The 23,224-nt window shown below is 46.1% G+C and overlaps 1 protein-coding gene across 1 annotated transcript in view; it reads right to left on the bottom strand.

Moving 5' to 3' along the window:
- Window positions 1-23,224, bottom strand: part of LOC126531419 (uncharacterized) — a 94,859-nt gene that overhangs the window by 11,147 nt on the left and 60,488 nt on the right. Inside the window, exon 2 of the mRNA XM_050178940.3 lies at window positions 11,871-12,227. Within this exon, the coding sequence (XP_050034897.1) occupies window positions 11,871-12,227 (357 nt within the window). The remainder of the gene's footprint in view (window positions 1-11,870; window positions 12,228-23,224) is intronic.

Below are 23,224 nucleotides of genomic sequence, written 5' to 3' on the forward strand. Positions count from 1 at the left end.
GGGACGTGTCGTAACGCGTAAGCCCCCGGCGTTTGTATAGTCTCTGCAGGCCACCGGCCTTGTCGAGCTGGACAAGCATGGAAGTTCCGAAGCAGCCTACATAGAAAGACAAGCAAAACAGAATGAGCACTTTCCACACGGATGAGGAAACGGGACCCCCAGCCTGCTGTAGACATGTGTGCTTACTTACGCCTGGTAACGGTGAACACGCCCCAAGGCAGGGACCCCCAAGCGCGAGTTCTCCCCTCTGTTGCTTCTATTTAGACGCGACAACGCTGCCGGATGCCACGTCCCCTCTTTTTTTGTGCATTATTTGACCTCATCAGGCAGGAAACGCTTGGGTGACTTTCCATGTCCCTCGGAGTCTTTTATTTCGTCGCTTGTCTGCGCCCCGACCTTACTTTACGGGTCTCTTGTTGGAACAAGTAGCGGTTAGCGGGTCGTAAGACTCGGGAAACCGCGACGCCTGGTGGAGGCAGGGTATTGAGCTGGAGGCGATGCATGTATAGTGGCTGTCTACTGCAGCTAGCTAGTTGCCGAAAACCAAGGTACGCCGCATTTATTGCCTCCGTTGTTTTGCTTCAGCAAAGGTTGCGTGCGGCCATTTATCCTGGCGGCGAGCTTGAAGCTGCCCAAGAAGCGCGGTCTTCTTGAGGCATTAAAAAAATCCCGCAGCATCGAGCAACCGACAGTACATCGACAGTGATAACTTGTCGCAACCTTTGTGATTAAACGCTGTAATAATTTTATTCCTCTTTGACGCGTTCATATTCGTTTGTCACTGTCGACATGTGGTTCTTGTTTTCATGAAATGATTTCGATTTTTGACCCGCACTTGTAATTGCTACTGCTGTTGGCACCTCAACAGCAGCGCACTTAAGGAAGAGGGCTATTGAAGACGTGAAAGAGTGGAGAGGGGATCACGGAGAGTTCAAGTCGTAGTGGTTTGACGCATCACTTCACGGTCAGGTACAGAGGATCAGAACCGTGGGGAGAGGTGAGCGGAGTCAGCAGACTCAAGCAGTCTTCGAAGGGCTCACTTACGTTTATGGGAAGGTTCGCTGGAAACGAGAATGTTTTCAAGCGATGAACAGGGTAAACTCGCTCTATTGAATGCACTGTGCAGAATTTGTCCCGCATATTCATGGACTGTAGATTCACAGAGCAGATAGGCCAGTGATTCCGGAATGCACAAGTGCTGCACTTTGGGTTTCGAAGCCCGTGCAATCTGTGTCTGTGCTCAATCGTCCATACACACTTCCGGCTGAAACAGCGCTTTGGAAGGAGCTGCGGCGCGCTGCCGACTGCGATGTGGCTGTCGGCAGCGCAGTAGGGCGACAAGTTCGCGAGCCATGGAGAAGCGCGCAACATCGCACGCGTTTATGTGCCAAATGTGCGGCACATTTTGGTGTATAGTTATTACGGCGGGGACGTCGCCTGGAAGTTATTTTCCCAGAATTCCGACGTGGGAGAGAATTCACTTGAAAGCAACGTAAAAAACCTCGTTTATCCAACGTTCGAAGCTTGTGTGCGAGTGAAGACAACAGGTGTTCGTACAAAACTTGACACGCGTGGTCTTCTGCAAGTCTTGAAAGCTGTCGCGAGCATGCAGGTTACGCTAGATAGCCTACATGCAGCGCTGGCTTACATATATGATCCCTAGGTTAAGTGCGAAATGCGCGTACTCTATCACTGTGCGCGCAGTGTCGTAGTGTTGGCTGCATCGACCGTGATTTGACAGACAATTACTGGCTGGAAAACTAGGAGCTATTTGAATGATAGTAGGCTGAAATTCGTGCTCAGTTAGGTGTAAATACATGGTCATAAGCACGGACACTTAGTGGGAAGTAACTGTAGACGGCTGTGCCTGTTGACTGCCAAGCTAAGCTCTGCTGCACGAACACTATAAACATCGCCGATGCGTCTGAGCTCGGCTCATCATACTCTCTATCCTGCTCTTTTTTGGTGGAAGTCAGGATTCAACATTGCGGTTTATCTGTTCTGTCGTCAACGTGTGGTCAGAAGTTACGAGTACAATATACTGCGAAAAAACTGCGCTTATTGCGGAGGTCCAGCGGTGTTAGGATAACGCCTGTGCCTCTGCGCCTTTATGTTTCAACACCGTTGAACTACTGTAACAGAACGACAGCCACGCTTTAGATAGTTGCGCATGAATGATTTTTTTACAAGTTACAATCCTCTAAGGCTTACACGTGGTTGTTCCCCTTATTGAACTTTTGTACTGTTATGTGAGCATGGCACTCTTGATTTTCTATCTACGGCGTGCGAACCGGACCTCCGACGGGTAAATGCACTCTTAGGAAAAGTTTACATCCTTTGGGGCTTATCTTGTCTTACAAGAATAATCGCCGTCTGCCTTCCCAGCGTTTCCTTTCTTGAAAACTCAGCGCTAGCTATTTTCCTGTCGACAATGCTGTGCTACGCTGATAAAGCGCAAGCCGTTCGGGACTTGGAAGTACCGGGCTCACAGCGTTAAAGAAGGGAAATGCGGGCAAGATAGATGAAGATTATCGTCGTGGAATAAGATACGACCCAAAGGGTGGAAACTTTTTTAATAGTGGTGCGTGTGCTCGGGCTGTCGACATAACAACCGGCCATCTCGAAACACCCAATCGTGGTCCGAAGGGTTAGATGGCGAGTCTGCAGTACCGAAAAACCGAGTAACGCAACCTGCTTTTCCCGCTTTCCACAAGCTCTTCCCGGTTGCTTCTACGTGTCAAACATTTCTATCTTCCTTTTTTTTCTGTTACCGATAGAATCACAAAGAGAGGGCAGATTACACGAGGAGCGCAGTTACTTCCGGTATTCACGAGAAGAACCCGTTCGTGTTGGTCATTTTTGTTTGCATTTTGCATTTTGACGTCGTCGGCCGAGCAACTTACGGCGTTGGGGAGCTTATACCATGACTTATTGCCCTATACGTACGTAGCAGGGATCATGTGGGTTCGTCTCTCGAGGAAATGGCCCGCAAAGAGCTATGAAAGAGGCTTCCGACGGGTCGATAAGTTTAATAAGTGCGCCCCGGGTCAGTGTCGTGCATATAGAATATGCAGGGCAAGTAAAAGGGTTGACGAGCACGACGAAGACAAATAATGTCGATGTCCCGTGGCTTAGGCTCCGAGAAAAGTAAGCTCAGTCGAACCAAGCTCATTACTCATTGCGAAAAGAAAGTTCTACGAGCTATACACGGCACACACTTTACATGACCTGGAGGATGAAGAATGCTTGTCAGTAGTGTCTAATTTCAATGACTAACACACTGTTGCCTAGGCAAGAGGTTAATTGTAAGTAGTGACCGTGCTACCCCCAAATTCTGAACTTCAAGTTACATTTATACATGTATTCAATTCTATAAGGAGGGTTGCGCCCGCCGTGGTTGCTCAGTGGCTATGGTGTTAGGTTGCTGAGCACAAGGTCGCGGGATCGAATCCCAGCCACGGCGGCTGCATTTCGAGGGGGGCGAAATGCGAAAACACCCGTGTACTTAGATTTAGGTGCACGTTAAAGAACCCCAGGTGGTCGAAATTTGCGGAACCCTCCACTACAGCGTGCTTCATAATCAGAAAGTGGTTTTGGCATGTAAAACCCCATAATTTAACTTTTTTAAGGAGTGTTGCACATATTGTATACATTTTGCTGTGCGTGACATGACCACTGCTCGTAGAATTTAGCGTTATTCGTTTCTATACGGCTATTTCTTGTGTAACGGCAACTCTGCGTAAATCATGAACAAAAATCCTTGGTATACCCAAACATTGGGCCTGAGTATGAACAGTGCGACGTTTGATAATATTTACAAAGACGAGGTAATGCCTAATGTGATGTGACAATACAATGAAAGCGATAATAGATGAAAGCGTGGTTCCAGCAAAAGCACATAAATTCTGGTTAACTTTTCTTTTCCAGATTTCAAGTTTTACGGTTTTTGACTGTGCCCTACAACACCAGATACGATGTTGAAGTAAACAGATGATGATTATGATGATGATTATGGTTATGAACACTCACAGATGGAAGCTATCAGTTTTTGTTGCTTACGATTTGGTCTATATACAGTTGCCTCAGGGCAAACAATTCCTTAATGACAGCGATTCTCGGATGCCGAGAAAGAAATATGCCGATCCAACACGCATTTTGGGATTGTTGTGAAGCGGTTAGTTGGATGCTACGAAAGGGTTAATCTTCCAAGACGGGTTCACCAACACCGCGATTACGGGCCTTCCTGGCAAATTGGCAAACCTGCCCCCTCCCCCCCTCCTCCCCCTAAAATGAATTATGCGCTCGAAGGCGCATGTTTATTGCACTGAAGATATTTAGGTACCGTTGTCGGTGTCACTGCGTGACTCCACAAAGAACAAAGCCGAGCACCGGCACAACTCTAGTGGTAGTGCAGATAGGGTTGCATATAAGAAATTTGTTGTACGACTGCTGTCGTGTGTGCGTGAGCTGTTCGGCAGTAGAAGCTGCAGTACCGAGCAGCAGCCAAGCTCAGCAGAGTTCGGGACAGTTCGCCCAGATATCTTCGCATCAAAAAGAGTTACAGGTGCGCGAGAGCGTGGATTTGGGAAGTTGTACTAATGATTGCGTCTTATGCACGACCGCGAAAGCTAGATTGCATGGCCAGCATTGACCATGGCGCCACGTGGAGAAACGGGGCCGGCGCCACTATAAGGTCAGGAAAGTGCGAAAGCATTCCGCGCTGTGGATGGACCTACTCAAGGAAATTGGACGCAGAAGACGTTGGTGTGGCGCCTAAGGAAACTTTTTTCGTTTTCCTTTTTGCTCAGAAAAAAAAAGAAACAACAACAGCATCGCAATGGCACACGTTAAAGTGGGGCTAGGTGGGCTCAAAAAAAAAAAAAAAAAAACGAAAAGAATGGCAAGCGGTCTACTACTGCTACACAAGGAAAACAAGTAGTAATGCGCCAACAAGGGGGTTAAGTGGAGATAGTACTAGCTGGCTGCTCTTCAAGGAGGGAAGGGGGAAAGCAAATAAACAGAAAAGGCTGATAACTATGTAGAACGTACAACCCACACAAGTTATAGGAGCGGCCTGCAACTTCGAAATTTATCATGACGGAATGCCTAATGAAAGCGGGGACTCGCATTAAAGGTGCAGTCTTTATATGCCGATACTTCTTATTTATAACATTGACTTGAAGGTCAACAAGCAAATATATATCTGACACATTTACGCAAATCAAATTAGAGGAAGTACTAACATTGCAAAACAACACAGTGAAATTTCAGCAGAATGCATATGATAACCAAATAGGAAGAGAAATCTGGTGCAGTAACGAAGTGCCCAAACATCATAGAGAATGAGGAACGTGCCAAGTAGGCAGGCTTCTTAACAACTGTTGAGTTGTTAAGTAATGAAAGCTGTTGATCACGCACCAAGTATTTATTCCTCCCGTATCGCCCCCAAAATACTCCCACACCCCCATTATTTACACATTTGCGTACTACACCTGGCGCATAAAGCGTGGCTCTTATACAAGGCAGGACATTTCCCACCCCGAACGCCCCGAGAAAAGTGCCGCTCAAAGAAGAAATTTCCTTCGCAGTCCTCGCCCTGAAATCGAGGAACCAGCTGTTTCAACAACCAGCCGGACGCATTGTCCAAATCCTCGGCCACATTGGCATGCTGCGAATTTGAATTGCTCCGCACCGCCCCTACAACGACAGCTTGCCATCTATGTCGCCACATCGGCCAGCTTTCTCTTGCCTCTCACAGGACGGCGGCGTTTATTGCCCCTCGAACGCCGAGCCTCAGGCAAACCTCACCACACCCCTTCCATCGCCATGCACGCTCTCTCCCCTCTTTTTTTTTGCGATACGGAATGCGTTTCCCGCGTTACACTGCCAGTATTTTTTTTTCTGTTGCTTACTGTCCTTGTTTCTTGATTTTCTATAGTAAAATGATCCTATTTGCCTCTTCTCGCTTTTCCTCGGCACTCCCCCATCTTGTTACCGCCCTGTGCGTTGCTCGTAACACTTTGTCTTCACTCACCATTTGCACTCCGTTGTACTTACGTGCTTTAGACCTTCCCTATTCTAAGTTTGTTTAAGTGTGCTTCCTAACCCCGGAGGAATCAGATTGATTTTCCTTGTCTGAACCCCCTATACGTCGTTTTTCTGCCCTCTTCATTTTTCTTGCGGAAAGTTTTTACTGCTGGAGCAAGCATTGGCTTTTCCTGCGCCCCGCCTACTCTTTGAGATCGCATGCCTCGCACGGACCCTGCTAAGGGGTTTCTCTCGTTGCTTATCCATTTTTATTTTTATTTGCTCATCGGGAATCACCATTGTGGCCGAGTGGCAAGGCCGGATTGGTTTTGCGTGTTAGAACAAACATTTATTACCCGGGATACGTTCCCATTTTCTTACTTTTCTTTTGCTTCTGGCATCACCAGTGACCGAATGGGAAGATCGGATTGGTTTTGAGCGTTAGAACAAACGTTTACCACCCGGAATCCAATCCCGCAACCCAACTCTTCCGGCTCCTTTGTTGATTTTGAACTGGATTCCTTTATTTATTCCTTATTTCCTTGCGGACATTTTCATGCCGGAACTGCGCAAAACAATCTTCTCTATAAAGTAGGTACGAGATGAGTAAATTTACCTGGAGTTAACAGCTTTCTGGATCTCATTGTTTCTATTTAGGTGCAACTTCTAACTTTGCTGTTCTCCGCATCGAATTAGTCTCGGGGCACTTTAAGGAAAATTACACCCTCGAGGCTGGATTGGATGTCAAAATACTCTTTTTGTACCCTTACTTTCTCTGAAAATTTCGAAGATAGGTGTATTCGTTAGCAGAACAGCCTCATTTCGCCGTTTCAGCAATTTCAGGGGGGTTAAAGAGTGTTCTGTTCAAAACATACACCTTGCAGATATTAATGGTACTCAGGCACTTCTACATTTCGAGCAAACAAATAAGCCACAAGCGTGTATTTTCCAGCGGTTTCCGCCAAGTTTTCGTTAGAGCGCGCCATATGGCCACAGTATAGGCTACGGATGTCGACCTGCTACTTCATGCACATGGTGTGTCCGGTGGCGAAGTGGAAAAACATGGCTTCTTTTATTTTATGCTTTTATGTTTTTACCACTGGAGTCGTTTAGGTTGTTTCAACCGCGCGAACGCACTCGTGCCACTGCTCGTGCGTTCGTCGCCGTCGTCTTCTTCCACAGCTGACTCCAATGCCGCTCATGATGCCAGAGAGAGAGAGAGAGAGAGAGAGAGAGAGAGAGAGAGAGAGAGAGAGAAGTGGTTCTTATGGGGAAAGCTGGAAAGGCTAGCACTATCTTCTGCAACCCATGCGGGAGCACGGCTCAGCGTCAGCAGGGTGGAGGAGATGGGAGTAAAGGAGTGAGAGGGTAGGAGGGAGAAAGGTAGAGGGTCGTCCTAGCAGCATCAGAGCAGCCCGGCCGGGAGGGCCCAGTGGGTTCGATCGGAGGAGTAGGCTGGTGATAGACCGTATAGGAGGTGGCCCAGCAGAAGCGAGGTTGTGGCGGATCAGGAAGCCCGAAGTGGTGGGATGGCCGTTAGGCTATCCGTCTTTGTAGAAATTTCCTATAGCCTCGCCGAGAGCCCCGACGAGTCGAGGTACTCGACGACACTTAGGAAGGCTGCTAGCTGATTACGACAGGGGAAGAGGATATCTTCCTGTCGTGAACATGGGAGCTCCAGGCGGTGGAACTCCTGCAGAAGTCGGCCGCGGTGCTGCAGGTGAGCAGGGCAGGCCAGCAGGAGGTGCTCCAGAGTCTCTGGTTCACCGCAGGAGGCACAGGCTGGCGAGGTGGCTTTCCCAAGGCGGTGCCGGCGGGCTGCCGTCTAGCAGCAGCCAACTCGCAGTCGGAGCAGCAACGAGGCATCCCTTTGTGGGAGGCCGTGCTGTGGAAGAGGCCGTGGAGACCGGCCCAGAGATACCCGTTTGTCCGGGTGGCAGGCGATGATGTGCCGGCGCAGTCTGTGTCTCGAGAAGTCTGGGGTTACAGCAGGGCTGAGGGGGCGCTTAGGTTGTGGGTACTCTTTGCAAGAGTGTCCGCCTCTTCATTGCCCGGGATCCCCAAGTGTGCCGGTAGCCAGTGCCAGCGTTCCCATACAGCTGCCCCTCTCTCTGCGAAGGCGCTGAGGGCGCTGGTCCACTGGCAGTCGGTGCGGTGATTTGATGCGGTCTCAAATTCATTGCCTCAATACATTGTAAATTTAAAACACGTATCAAGCTTCCTTCAAGTTGTGCATTAGGGAGTGTGGTAATCGTCGGACATTATGTGTTCTTCGCGTAATTTCTTTTTATAAACGTCTCGGAAAACACTTCGGCGTCGCTTCTGCGGACGTCCGAAAGACCACGGTAGTGATAGAATAAAAGATATCGCGGTGAAAATAAAACGTAGTGTGCATTTTGGCAAAACACACATTGAGGGAAAGGGTGTTCTTCCCAAAATTTACCCTTACAAATGAGTGTATTAGTTTGCTAAATACCCTTTTCTGTTGATGTAAGTGGGTTATAGTTATAGACACGAGAAAACACCTTTTAGGGTACAATTTTTATTTTGTGTGAAGAAGCTAACCGCACGAATGGGAATCGACGTTTTCTAGTTCTACATAGATTGGACAAGGCGAGACCAGGTGCGAATTCTCGGTATTTATTTCTTAAACATCCGTTATAGCGGAAATATTTTTAAACGAACTAAAAATAAAAAGGGTATATCCGCACTAGTCAAAGACTGGTATTGAGAACAACTACGCTACGTATACCGCCTGGTTATATGAGAGCTTCCGGGCGTGATCAGTTCGTGCATATACTTTATATTTAGACTGGTTCATTTGGTGGCGGAATACATGCACATCGCAAGCTACATTCTGAGTACGAGATTTTCATGCTTGTTAGTGGCCCTTTTACGCGCAAGAAGACTCAATCGCACATTTTTCTTATTAGTGTGCATGCTTTGACAATACTAAAACAAAAATCTCAAGGAAATGTGTGAGGAGCGTCACCGCTCACCAGGAAGGGTTGTATTTTTCTTACGTGGAGTAGCATGTCAGTGGCAAAGCTCATCTGGCAGACTTCAGCGCTTTTTTCTCAATAACATCCCCGCCTCCGCTGTCTCTCTGTGTATATATATAGGTGTGAGTGTTCCCGTTTCTGTAATTTTGTTATCGTAATCTTGATATTCTAATAATGCTGTACAGAAAAGGTAGATGGGCTACATAGGTACGTTAAGTGGCTGTGCAAACGCAATGAGAACTAGCGGTTACAATCTTGCATGTTATATGTGGCTGCAATCCGAGTTTTGCGTTGTCAACGCGTTGTGCGTTATCCCGAAAAAAATTGCTATATGGCTTATTGGATGACACCGACATCTAATTTTTCGGAAAATAAATCCTACCATCCTCATTACGTTCTTTTCTCATCTGTTACAATTACTAAGGCAGTACTTCTGTATGAAAGGTGCATTCCGAGCCCTGCGTACGTCGTTTGAAAGAATGTATTATTATTATGGTTTGTATTCAGCAGATAGCGCAAACCAGCAGTCAAGCGGCTCACAGTAAAACAGCTGGAGTTCTGAGCGTCTCAAAATCGCGCCAAGCACCGGCTATCTGACTGACTCAGTTGCTGCATGCAGGCATAAACGATTTGGCTGGCCTTGTCTGAGCGCTCCTCTGCTTCATTACACCATAATAATACATCTGTCCTAGATGTATTCAGGGAAAACACGGGGAATGCGGGAGATGAAAATTCAAGACGATGAGCAAAACGAGAACAAGGTGAAAGCAGGAGCCAACGTTTCGACAAGTGGACTTGTCTTCTTCAAGGCGACGTATGCTTTACTCGCCACAGTATATATAGGTGGGGTTCTCCTAAAGGGGAGATGAATTCTGTACGACATATATATTAGAGAATACCCACATAAATACAAATGATAGAAGTGAGAGACTCATCTTTGTGTGCCTTGTGTGATGAATGCCGGCTTTCACTGTTGTGTCTCTGTGCATGTCTGCCGGAGGCTATGTGCGTACTTTAGGGGGTCTGCACGCTTGTTCATATTGCACCGCATCGCGACCTCGTGCGCATGTTTGAAACTTAGGATATCCGCCTGTGTGGTGCAACGTGTCATCGCGTTTTCTCTCTGCATGTTACAGGTTGTCCACCCCCCCCCCCCCCCCCCTCCTATACGTGGACTTCATTTACTCTCTTGTATAGCTGAGCTCTAGATTTTCCTAACCTAATGAAGTTACTTCTGTTTTCGCAATATTTTTTAATACTAACGTATTTATGACCTGAAAAGGAGCAGTCGTCACCATAACAGGTGTCTAAATCTCCTTCCTGTATTTTCAATCCAGCGTAAAAAAGACCAAGTCAGTTCTGTGCCTTCTGTTATTTTTTGGCCAAAGTGCGCGCTTATTTAAACCTGTAAAGTGTAAACCAACTGAATCAGCAACACGTTCTTTTAAAGTTTTCAGAGCGAAGGAGAAGGAAAGGCAGAGAGTTTAACCATGTTACACCTGGTTTGCTACCCTACACGGGGAAGGCGAAGCGGGCAGAAAAGGAAAAGGAGAAGTAGACGGAAAAGAAGAACAAGCTACGCACGCACACAGAACAGTGTTAACCGCTCAATAGAAGAACATAATTATATTGTGGGGTTTTACGTGCCAAAACCACAATTTAATTATGTGGCAAGTCGTAGTGGAGGGCTGCTGAATAATTTGGACCACCTGGGGTTCTTTAACGTGAACCTGAATCTAAGTACGCGGGTCTTTTCGCCTTCAGCTCCCATCGAAATGCGGCTGCCGTGGCCGGGATTCCGCTCAATGAAAGACGGTCGCAGAGCTCAGTCGTCTTCAAAAAGGGCAACAGTGCCTTTGTGACCCAAAGCGTGGATGACGGTCGGGACTATGGTTCCAGTATATTGTCTTCTGTGAACGCTCTACCGTCCAGTCATCTTAAAGGAACACTAAAGGCAAATACTAAGTCAAGCTAAAGTGACAGATTAGGGCTGGAGAATCTCTAAGGCATCAATATTATTGCGAACAGAGCATTAATAATTGAGAAATCGAGGTAAGTTCGGGACATGATTAGAGACTCTTCGGGACATTCAAGCACTTGCCCGATGACGAAAGCACTCAATTAAATTCTGTCACCAGTACTTAACTACTCGTTGCAAAAAAAACATCATCGTTTTGCATTATAACATGAAATAAAATGCTACTTGTCTAGTTCCCTTTCGTGTTTAGAAAAAAGAACTCATTGAAATTACCGTTGACAGCGACGCGGGCAGTCAAAGGTTTCGTGTTTGATCGACTCTGCGCCACCCATGCTTTCGCGTTTCAATACTTTCCTGATCGCGTAGTGCTGCGCTGGTTTTGCTGGCTCGCGAAACTTACACAAACTGCAAGTAACAGACAATTCAACTTATGTGAAGTCGTGGGAAGACCAAACGGTCTACGATACTTGACCAAAAAGCAGCTGCAGCGGCGAATCCACCGCTCTGTCTTGGCTCGGTGCCCCTACCTGCCGGGCGCCGTTTTACTCACCGACGGCAGCAAAAGGCGGTGATGGCGTATGCAACGTCAGCACTCCCCAGGTTGTGTGGAGGGAGATTTGAATTTCGAAAACGGTATTCGGACCCTTCAGATACAATTTTCTCGTAAAGTAAGTCTTTTCTAGGCACGAAACAAGCGTCGCGACGTTTCTGGAATGGTATTTAAACAGTCCACGTCGACTTAGTGTTTGCCTTTAGTGACCCTTTAAAGGGTCAAGTAATGTATCTCTTTCATTGTTAAAACAGGGGAAGTGTATAAGGATAAGGTTTTAGGACAGCTCAAGTACATACGTGCAAGGACTCACCGTAGACCATCATTGACTGCTGCCTCGAGTCTATACCGGCCAGGGAAGAAACGACGCAAGTGTAGAGGCCGCTCATCTCGGTGGTGGGCCGTATGATGCGCAGTGCCCGGTACTGCGAGGGCCCGGTGTACGACGAGTCGTCTAGGTGACCGGCCAGGATGCCGCTCGCCTGCCGCGAGTTCAGCTCCGGTATCCACTGGTACACGGGCTCCAAGAGGTCGTTGAAGAACCACTTGACCACGAGTCGCACGTCGTGCTCGTTGTACACGTACTCGCAGTCCAGCAACACGGGCTCCTCGGTGCCGTTCGGCACCCAGCGTGGCACTGACAGCTTCCAAATGGCCACGCACAGAGCTCCTGCATCATAGAGTTGAAATAGGGGCCAATGACAAATCTTACGCGCCAGCCGAGAGATCCAGGGGAAAAGAAGTTTAAGAGGAAGAAGACGAAGGAAGAACAGGAAGGTTAACCAAGGCTGTGCCCGGTTCGCTACCCTACACTATAGGGACAGGGAAAAGTTGGAAATATAGATGAGAAAAAGACACGATAAAGAATTATGAAGATGCAGTCTGTACGAAGACACTAGCAGAAGATTGTTTGCTGACAGGCACAAGCGTTCGTAAGGCCCAGTCACCTTCAAGAAGCGCAATGGGGCTTTTGTAAATTTTTGATTTCAAGAGGGCTTAGAGCCACACTGGTCAACCTGTGAATATTACAATTCTTAAAAATCCCGTGGACATGACAAGAGGTAGTGGGGGAGGGTGGGGGGAGGGAGGGTTAAGTTTGCATTGAGCACCACAAAAAAACTAAGATTACCAGTAGAGACTGAAAATCAACCCACTGTTTTTAGACCACGGTGTATTTTTCGGCGACATCGCTGTTGACATTTTCGACTGCTTCAGGAACTTGTCTGAATAAACTTGCTCGAAGCAAGTAGATATCTAGTATACAGAGTTGTCTGATGCAACAAAAGGGGCGACACATGTACAAAGCTACCATCAAAATTTCTTTATTGTGTGCTTTCTTCTTCTTTATTCCCATTCCTTGTTTTTTTTTTTTTTTGCGATCTTGCACAGCCCCACCTTTCTACACCTTTAAAGCTTTTTCGCCGATAGAAGAGTAAAACATTCATGAAGTTACGAAAAATTCGGAAAGCTTGGTAGGTACGCTTAGACCAAGGTCCCAGGATCCTTTGCTCCCGGAACGGTCTGTCGTGCAATCTGACATAGCCAGCCCATTGTTGAGGGCCGAAGGGTGAGCAGTGCGCACAAGGTGCTCTATTGTTTCGTCACACCCCTAAATATTGCATGCGGCACTGATCGCTAGTGCTATATGGAGTGCATATGCATTTATAAATATGGCGCCCGAGTAGCTGCATTGATACACTGAGCATATTCAATATGTATTCTGAAGTGTCTTTCCGGTATTTTCCATGGTTTCTTCATTGCAAGTTCCCGAAAATGTCGCTGTGAAATCACTAAATCACGTTGGAGTCTCGCAATTTCGTGACTTGTACGATTAGCGCGGTATATATTTCATCTGTGTGGACCATATGTGAAGGTAGCGGACATTTTCGCCATGTTATCAAGCTCACACATCTGAACATTGAGAGTTTGAAGGTACAAAGGCAAAAAAAAAACGAACAAGAAAGAAATGCACTCGTGGGCTTTTTGCTGCAAGAACTAAGTTTTTAGAGAGAGAGAGAGAGAGGGAGTGAGAGACGCTGTATAATGAACCCCGGAGAGGTGAGCCTGAGTACATACCTGGCATGCTACTCTAGATGGGTGCGGTGAAAAATGAAATGATATACACGGTGCACGTCATGGATGTACAACACGCACAAAGCACACCACAAAAATCAACAATAAAGTATCTCATTGAGACCAGTGTCTCTAAGAAGAGTTATAAGTAGCTTCGTTGAGCGAGACGCACAAGTAGCCATGTTCCACGGGCCAAGTACGTGCTGTACTCAAGGAGTGACAGTCATTGATGAATATTCATTGCTTTTCAGTACTCGGTGTTGAAGACTCACTCCATCCAACCGCGCCGTGTTTTTTTTTATTTCCGTTATTAGGGATGTTCCTTCTTTCTCTTCGTTGATTTCTTTCAACACATATAAATAAATGTGGATAGCCTGCAAATGCAGAATCAGTGAGGTATGTCTGTCCGTACGTAGCACACATGGCAGAGTTACAAACACATCCGTTCATTTTACATAGGAGGCACCTAATATATGTGGCATTTAGTCGAGCACAATGTAGACATACACTATAAGGACTGTTAAGTTCATACTGCACGCGCGGATCACATGACGGGTTACGGGTTACTCTGAATTACCTTCGTCTTGCTGTGTCTCAGGGAAGCTCGGGTTTCTTGGACTGCTGCGGCGTCGAAAGGGTTATGCCAGGAAAGCGTTACCATACATGGTTTAAAGAACAGAGAAATAAACAAGAGAAGGCAGTACTAAAGAAAGCAAGCCTTCTGTTTTGGCAAACAATCTTCTTTGTACGCCGCACAACGCACTTGTGCACTCCTCCCAGTTGAATTTTCCTTCTTATACGTACTTGCCCTGTATTAGCCCTGCTGCGTATCCATCATGATGGTCTCTATTACCCCTATTTTACTTCTGCAACAGCTTGCTTTTCTTTCTTCGTCGTCCATACTTTCATTCGCAAAAGCCTTCGTAGGCAGGCCTGCATAAAACGTTCCGGCAGCTCACCCCCTTCAGTTTATCTCGTGCAATCAAGAAGTGTGCGGCCCTGCGATCAAGCTGAGAACGAGGAGTCGTATGCGAACTCTTCCGCGCCCGCATCCCGTTTGCAAATACGGAGCTCGGCGCCTTCTCTGCACTGCTCGTCCGAACGGGTGCTATGCAAATAAACGTAGAATATATGTGCGCGATACCCAAGGGGAAAAGCGCGGAGACCAAATAGAGCGAGCGAGACGGGTTTCGCTGTATAGAGCTCCTGTGGCCTGTGAAATAGAAGACCGCAGAAATCGCACTTCTCGTTTTCATTCCAGACGAGAAATGGGGGGCCTATACATGTACGCGTGTGCCGTGCCTCTGCATCGGGAATGTGCTCCTCCATTCACACGGGATGTAGTTCTTTATGTTGGCGCTCCACTCACAATGAGGAGGACACTCTCGCAGCAATGAGAAGCGCTTCCTGCGCGTTCTAGCATGTAATTCAGTGGTCGGTGATGAAAGGACCGCGAATAATAGATTTTCGATACCAATTTAAGTGGTTAGAACGACAGCCTCCAATTAAAAGTGAAATTCGCTATGACGACTTAGGTGAAGAATATTAACCACGATCGTACGACACGGTGCCAATTTTCGCAAGAGAGTCGGCAGGTCCCTAATGCACCTCACAGGGGGCACTTTCGATCGCGGTCAAACACGGAGATGGGTCGATCTCTATTGAAAGCGCACCTTGTGACTGGGGTAATACACGGTAACGGTTCTTCCAGACGACACCTAAACCGGGAAATTCTCGCCAGGTTTCCAGGTCTCCCATTATTGCGCGGATAGCTACACGCCTGTGATACCTGTCCCCACTAAAACGTTTCAGATTCAATCCTGCAGTGCTAAATGTTTTCGAGGTTGCTTGTTCCGAAATCATCGCCAGTTTACACGAAAGCACTATGACATCCGTAAAGAGTGGCACGGGAAATACTTGAAATTACTCTACTACGCGTGTAATGTGACTGCGCCTCTCCGATTCATGAGAAACCACATCCAATGAAACTTTCGCTTCGTTAAAGGAATGTGAGGTTCTATGATTCGGCATAGAGAGTGACTGCTTGCGGATCCAGACTGCCTATAGCGGAGTATACACAATTTTTAATATAAAAATGTCTCTAACGTTGTTTATTGTTCGACGGAGCGCCTAAACGTCCAAAGCGATAAATGATAAGTCCGGAAAGCCGAAAATTCTGCTTTCGAAGCTGGTAATTACTTAAATCACTTAACTGAAACTGACAGTATCATCCTAAATGAGATAATACCGATACTTTTGCTCTGCTTCAAAAACGATTCGACAGATTCTTCAAAACCGGCAAATGCCGCACGATGTGCTACTCATCACAACGAGGAACGAATAGGTCTTTGTGAATGTATCGAACGCCTCCTCTATATCTGTCCGCGCTATGACGACCTTCGTCTTCTAATCCACACCACGGTATATAACCTTGATTCAAGATCGCTGAAAGTGACACAAGTACTTGGACCATGGGCACATGCCTCACAAGCCCAGAAAGCGACATGTGCATTACTGCACAACATGAAGTCGACATACCTCAGTGAGCGATTGTGCATAGTTTCGATGTGCGCTTCCGAACGAAGCGATACCCTCAGTGTCTTTCTTTCTTTCTTTCTTTCTTTCTTTCTTTCTTTCTTTCTTTCTTTCTTTCTTCTTTTCTTTCTTTCTTTCTTTCTTTCTTTCTTTCTTTCCCCTACCCTCTCTTATCTTGTGTAGGGTAGCAAGCCGGACGCGCGTACAGTGGGCCTCACTGCCTATTCTTTCCCTTTGCTCTCTCTTTGTTTCCAACACAACGCTCCTTCGCAGCACACTACCTTTGTTTAAGAATCTCTGGTTGCTCTCGCTTAGCCACTACACGACAAAGAAGAAAAAAAAAAGAGAAAGAACATGGCGCGTGCTTTTTCTGTTCTTCCTGGATCCCGACGAGGAAGTGCAAGCATCGGCTCCGGAAGCGAGGCCGTCCACCATCCATCATGGCGCGCTGAGTGCTTCGCCCGCGAGAAAAAAAAGAGACTCACTGACAGACAGAGCAGACTTCGCTACATGGGAATTGAGCCGATCACCCGGCAGCTGCGCGTTGCTGCGTCGGCTCTATCGCTGGAACTCACTGCCTGAAGCACCGTTCGCGGCAGCGGCCTCAAGTGACGCACGATCTCGCCGTTGCAGGTGTGAGCAGCCATATGCGAATGGTGCCTCGTATTTGACACTTTGTGCTGCAACATCATCACGTAAGTAACTTCTGCCATTGGCAGGTTTGGTCGACAAAAACGCAGTCAGCTTTGCAGCAAAACATTTTCGCATTGCGCAAGAGAGAGAGATAGAGAAAGAGAGAGAAAGGAAGGTAAAGGAACGACAGGTACGGTTAACCAGAGATTATCTCCGGTTGACTACCCTGTACTGGGGGAGGGGCAAAAGTATGCGATAGATGAGAGAGAGAAAATGATAAATAAAAGAAGAAAAAACAAAAGAAAGAACATATATATACACACACACGCGTACACGCGATACAAACGAACTGTTTTTTGTGGGCACTGTCACGCAGTCTGCGAAGGCGTTCCTAGTGTTACGCGGTACCACCTAATCATACGCCACACACTGTACAGTCACAATTTGTCAGAAAGTCCCGTGTCATTTAAGTACCGCAGCAGGGTCTTCAAACCTGCCTTCATACTGCTGTAATTTGTGTTTTATTACGTTTACTTTGTAAAGGAGGTCTCATTGCAGTCGTTGGCTTCGGGACCTCCTTCTGTATATTAACATCTTCTAATCTTTATAATCATATCAATAAAAACCAATTCTGATGTTGATAGCGAATCGCGCTGATCTTCGCGTAGGCCAGTTTCTAAGGATGTTGTTTTCTGTTATTGGGCGCTTGTCCAGTTTGTTTAGGGTGGCTGAAAGGGCTGCTCTTTGCGGGTTGAAACGAGGGCGCTCACAAAGAAGGGGCGGCGCAAGCGTTATGCACTACAGCATGTTCCGCACGACCCTACACAGCATTCCGCATAAAAAGGCAGTGAATGCCTATTTAGCCACAAAAGCTTACGGAATAAATTTATTGAGAGCACTCGGAAGATACGGCCGTAGAATAGTTGGAAACGAGGTTAAAACATCCCCACGCAATGAATTTCCATCGTTGTAATATATATTATATATATATATATATATATATATATATATATATAATAAGAATACAACGAAAAACAACTCATGCAATACATTATGGTAATTTCATTTCCGTTCGCATTGCCGAATGTTCATGGACATTATAAATGCCTGTAGTTTTGGTAAACGCTGTAAAACCACGAACTAAGTAGCGTACAAAGTATTATTTCGTTTTTCGAGGGCGCTGTTACTTCCAGGTACTTTAGGCACAGATACCTGCAAAGGAACACGCTTAGTCACGGGATCTCCCGTGACTAACCTCACTTTCGAGATGGTGAAATCACTGTGGTTTGTTACGGCGGGGCCTTCTTCGAAAAGAGTTCGATTCTCGCCATGATTATGGATTCCATTTGTGTCCGCTACACAGACGCTCGTTTACATGGACTATGCAGGTCATCCATTTCCTGTTCTCTTTATTGGTTCCAAACAGTGGCCCTAATGAAACTACACCTGCTCAATGCAGCCGGTAGCTGAAGCAGTTTCGGTTATAAGTGGGTTGCTGTGGAGAGGCTCAGGTTGAAAATATCTCGATTATACTAAATTTATCTTCGCGATAGTTCATATAATAATCATCAAAAAAGGTGCAGCAGGTCCAGCTAGTTGTAATCTATAAAGCGAACCTTTGTGTGAGTACCTGAAAAGCAGAAACATGAATTCGTGTTCACTAAATGTCCGCACAAAGTGACACGGGAAGCTTTATTCGGGCATTGTAGAGGGGTTAATGCAATGTTGCCACCGCTGCCGCGGATGGATGGATGGATGTTATGAGCGCCCCTGCGGAACGGGGTGGTGGGTTGCGCCACCAAGCTCTTGCTATTTACTGCCTAATATCCTACCTAAGTTAAGAAAGAAAAAAAAGAAGAAAATAAAATAAAACCACTATGAACTCCCACAACCAAATTTTCTGACCCCTATTGCAAACTTTGCTTTTGTACGCCTCCGTTTTTTGCTGTTTCCCTACTTTTCTTCCACCAATCTTCCAATCGCCTCTTACTAATCTCTATAGCGCACATGTTTACGTTTCCCCTGCTCTCGCTGAATCCAACGCGGATGGATGGATGGATGTTATGAGCGTCCCCTTTGGAACGGGGCGGTGGGTTGCGCCACCAAGCTCTTGCTATTATACTGCCTAATGTCTAACCTGTAATGCTGACGCAGACCAACTTTATGGATAGTTGTGAACAGGTTATGCAGCTAAATGTGGTCTATTTTTCTTGCATGTAAGGTGTGCTTTCTTTTGTTTCTTGTGAAATCTATTTTGTCACCAACATAACTCTTCTCATAGCGTACTTCTCGTTTTCACTTGTTTGTACATATGCCAAATTGTTATTCGTTCTTATTTCTCTGTACCTATCAAAGGGGGGTGCGAGCATGATTTTGAAAGGCGACTCTGTGTTTGTCATTACATTTTTTTTTAATATACGGCAGCTGATGGATTTGATGGCTATGAATCCTGCACACTGTATAAAATATATTCGCTCTGGGGGAAAATTTGAATAAATTGTACTGGACATGCTCTTTGTTGACAGGTGCGTTTGCGAGAGAGAGGGGGGAAAGGCAGGGAGGTTAACCAGAGGCGAGTTTCCGGTTTGCTGTCCTGCAATGGGGTGGGGGGGAACATAGGGGTTGTAACGACGACAAAAAGCAAGAGGAGAGAAGAAAAAGAACGAGTAGCAGAAAAGGCGTTCCAATCACAGGCGATCGCACAAGCCGATCGATCTCAAGAAGCGCAGTAACGATTCCACGGCCTTCTGATGCGATGTTAAGCCGCGTCGATGTGAAATTCTTTCTTCCGACAAACCCTGGTTTTCCAACTGGTTCAGCACGACGGAAAGCGATTGTCTCTGCACACTGTACTGCGACCTACTGCAGGATATAGGCACCTAACGTACATCGCGGATCTCGCACGAAACGAGTATTTGCAAGTGATTCTATAGAGATGCTATAGAGAGGCCCCGACGTTGACACTGGGAGCTGAGCTTGCCACACGTAGTGAAAATATTCGGCACTCCTACGAGTTCCGCTGCTAAGGAAAGTTTTCTTTGCCTGTCTACGTCGCTGCATCAACATTTCACGCGACGCGTTCACTTAATTCGGTGTTTGCATTTCAGCATAGCCTGTGAACGACGTAGCACATAAATTTAAGTATTGCGTCAGGTTAAATTTTTGGCCTGTGCGGTAGTTAAAACATAAACGTTACCCCAGAGAACGCGCTTAATATAATAACAATTTACGTGTCGCATTTAATTGTGTAGCATTTAATTAAACACTCCACTGAAGCTTCCCTTCACACAGATTCAAACTTGCGCGCTAGATCTGCGTAGTTTCCCTTTAAGCGATGAGGGACCTGATTAGTGCATGCAGTCAGTACTAGCTTCTTTCTGTCCCCTTCTACCCGCCGTTGTGGTTTCGTAGAGAGGGCGCTGTGCTGCTGAGCGCAGAGGTCGCGGGTTCAATGCCAAGTTTTGGGGCCTCGCTTTGGTGAGAGGAAAATGTGAAAACACTCGTGTACGTGGGTGTAATTGCGCGTTAAAGAACCACACGTGGCAAAAAGTAATTCCAAGCCTTTCACTACAGAGTTCCTCATCACCCACTGTGCATTTTCGGGATGGTAAACCCAAGGAGGTTTTATTCGTTAAACCATACACTTAAGTTTATCTTTGTCCACTTTTCTATTAAACGTTGTCTTGCCCATTTCCAGCTCGCGCAGTAAATTGTCCGTTAGCAGTTAGCGTTGTGTCGTTCTGCCCTTTAGCTGTTTTTCTGTATTTGCGCTGGTTCATTGCCGCGATAAGTTGCCAACTCGCTCGACGTGGGCACATTGCCCCCAAACGATGAAACTCGCATTGCCTGCTTTCATCCGAGAAAATGCACTGTGGTTTTTCTCGCGATCCTGTGACCGCAGTAACTACAACAGAAGACAACAGGCACGGTGATGTCTCATAATAAAAAGGCCGGGCATGGAGCGAAAAAAGAAAAATGTGCTATTTGATTTCTGAATAAAACTGCGTTACCGCTGAAGCGGCAGTTGCCAAGTTCTCGCACGACACCACGTGCGCCTGAAAGAGATGGCGTTTGTTAATGAACGTGCCCGGCAACTTAGTTGCGCTAGAGCAAGTGCCCTTAGCGATGAAAGCCCGGGTACCGAAAACGTGTGAAAGAGCCAAAGAAAACTGCTCTTTTTAAAAGGGAAGAGAGAGTCAAAGAAACCGATTCGGTTTATTAAAGGAATGATAAACTTGATGGTGTACATATGTTTAAGTGATGATATTGAGGTAGTGTGCTTTATTTCACTGCGTAATTTAATGCAGAAGAGAGCTCGTGACCTGTGAATCTGACGGCAGTACAGATGGCTATACGTTATATGTGTACTGTCCTTTGTAGGGCTACGTCGGACGATGACGCAGTTTCCGTGAAATGAAAGTCTGCGGGAAATCTCTGGAAAAAGTGCTTCTGTGATGAAAAAGATGAAATATTTTTTTTTGTATGGTTCCACAAAAGCAGGGTCTGTGTTCTCAGACAAAGATTTTTACGCTGCAACTGTTCGTCAGGGTAGATACCAGCCGGCAAATGACCAAGAGCACTTGTCAACAAAAAGCTTTATGGCTTCGGGCCCAGGGGCCATAAAGCTTTTTGTTGACAAGCCTGAAGAAAGGCTTGTTTGTATCAATGAATACTCATGGATAATTACATATTTTTTAAATAGAAAGGTAAGGTTGCTCCTCAGCAATTGGTTATTTGCGCGTACTTAAAGAGGATCGAATTTTTCGTATCAAATCTTTATTCTACACAAGCTCAAAAATTTAAACCGCTATATTTCAAAGCTGGCTCCTCCAGTAGGCCACTGTGTTATTCTCTAACGCTAATCACTAAAATTTTCGTTATAGAGTTATAAAGCGGTTTACGCCGTCGATAATTTTCATAGTGGTGTAAAGGACCGATAAAGTGAGTTTGTTTGAGTGAAATGTGTTTTGCCACTTGGTGACAAGTGTTTCAGGCAAATGAAAGAGGAAGGAATTAATTTGTATAAGATGACATCTGTCCTGTGTGTTAAAGACAACCCATTCCACGTCTTATATGCCGCAACTACACCAAAAATTTTGAAAAGCTATTTTTTTGCAAGTTGCGAAAAGGCAAGAATCACAGACCCCGCAACGTGTAGCCCTTTGCAATCACATAGCGTTTGCGAAATTCGAACAGAACATGTTAAAAATAACGCGCTGGAACTGAATTGAATTGAATTCAGGGGTGTTACGTGTCAATGCCAAAATTTAATTATGATGCACGCAGTAGTGGGAGTATCAGAATAAAATTTGACCACCAGGGGATCTTTAACGTACCCATAATGCACGGGACTCAGGCGTTTTTGCATTTTGCCCCCAATAAAATGTGGCCGCTGCGGCCGGGATTTGATGCCGCGACCTCGCGCTTAGCAGCGTAACACCACAGCTGCTACGCCACCGTGGCCGGTGATGGAACTGAAAACCTTCAATTTAAAAGCCAAAAAAAAAATATATATCTTTGTTGCTGTTAGTCTTGTGATAGGAAGATTAAAACGGTGACGGGAACACTAACTTTTCCCATCCTCTACGTTGCAGGAAAGAATGTTAAGCACGCGAGTAAATTTACTCATGGTTAACAGGCTCGTAGGGTAAGCGCGAAGAGAATTCTTTAAGCGGTTCTGTTACGTGCTTTCCCGACGAATACTTTCAACTTTCCCGAAAACTGCCGTTATCACTTCGCTGCGTTAATTAGAGGAACTTCGTCGTTTTTGTATTAAGGTATTTCTGCATGTCTTTCACAGAATACGGCACATGCAAGCGTGCTTCAAAAGCGTTTATTGTGTGTTGTTATTTTCAGCATTGGAAGCAGCACTGCAAGAAAAAAAGAAAAAAAAATGCAATTTATTTACTTTATTTAACGCCGTGCGTCGTACATTACTTAGGGTTATTGTAGTGTTTACATCGTTTACTTTCTCGAACTTGTGCTTCTCGGTAGGTGGCACCGTGGTCGCAGGAGAAAAGTCGTGTCTGCAAGAATTACTTAAATGCCGGTGCAAAGAGCGGGCTGTCTTTTTCAGTTCAGCGAAGAAGGAACTACTTGCCTAAGTGCGCTCGTCAGTTTTCGCAAGATTTAAACACGCTGCCGGTGTGCGTTATAGTGTTTGTAAAGCAGCGAGCTATGCGGAAACGCTAAACGAAATTTGCACATTATCTGCACCTTTCAGCCAGGAGTTACTTCAGTTCTCGAGATGGAAAGTGTGCAGCTCAGAATTTGACATTTGTTCACACTTCACACGGGCAGAACTGCGAAGGGGTGATACATAATTTTACGCCAGGGAGGCGGGACTCAGTGAAACAAAGTGTATACGCTTACGTATTTTATAAATAAACTACCCGTGAAAGAAGGCTATGGGTGGTACTAGGACTG

The sequence above is a fragment of the Dermacentor andersoni genome, chromosome 5 (genome assembly GCF_023375885.2).
Source record: "Dermacentor andersoni chromosome 5, qqDerAnde1_hic_scaffold, whole genome shotgun sequence".
NCBI classification, from domain to species: domain Eukaryota; kingdom Metazoa; phylum Arthropoda; class Arachnida; order Ixodida; family Ixodidae; genus Dermacentor; species Dermacentor andersoni.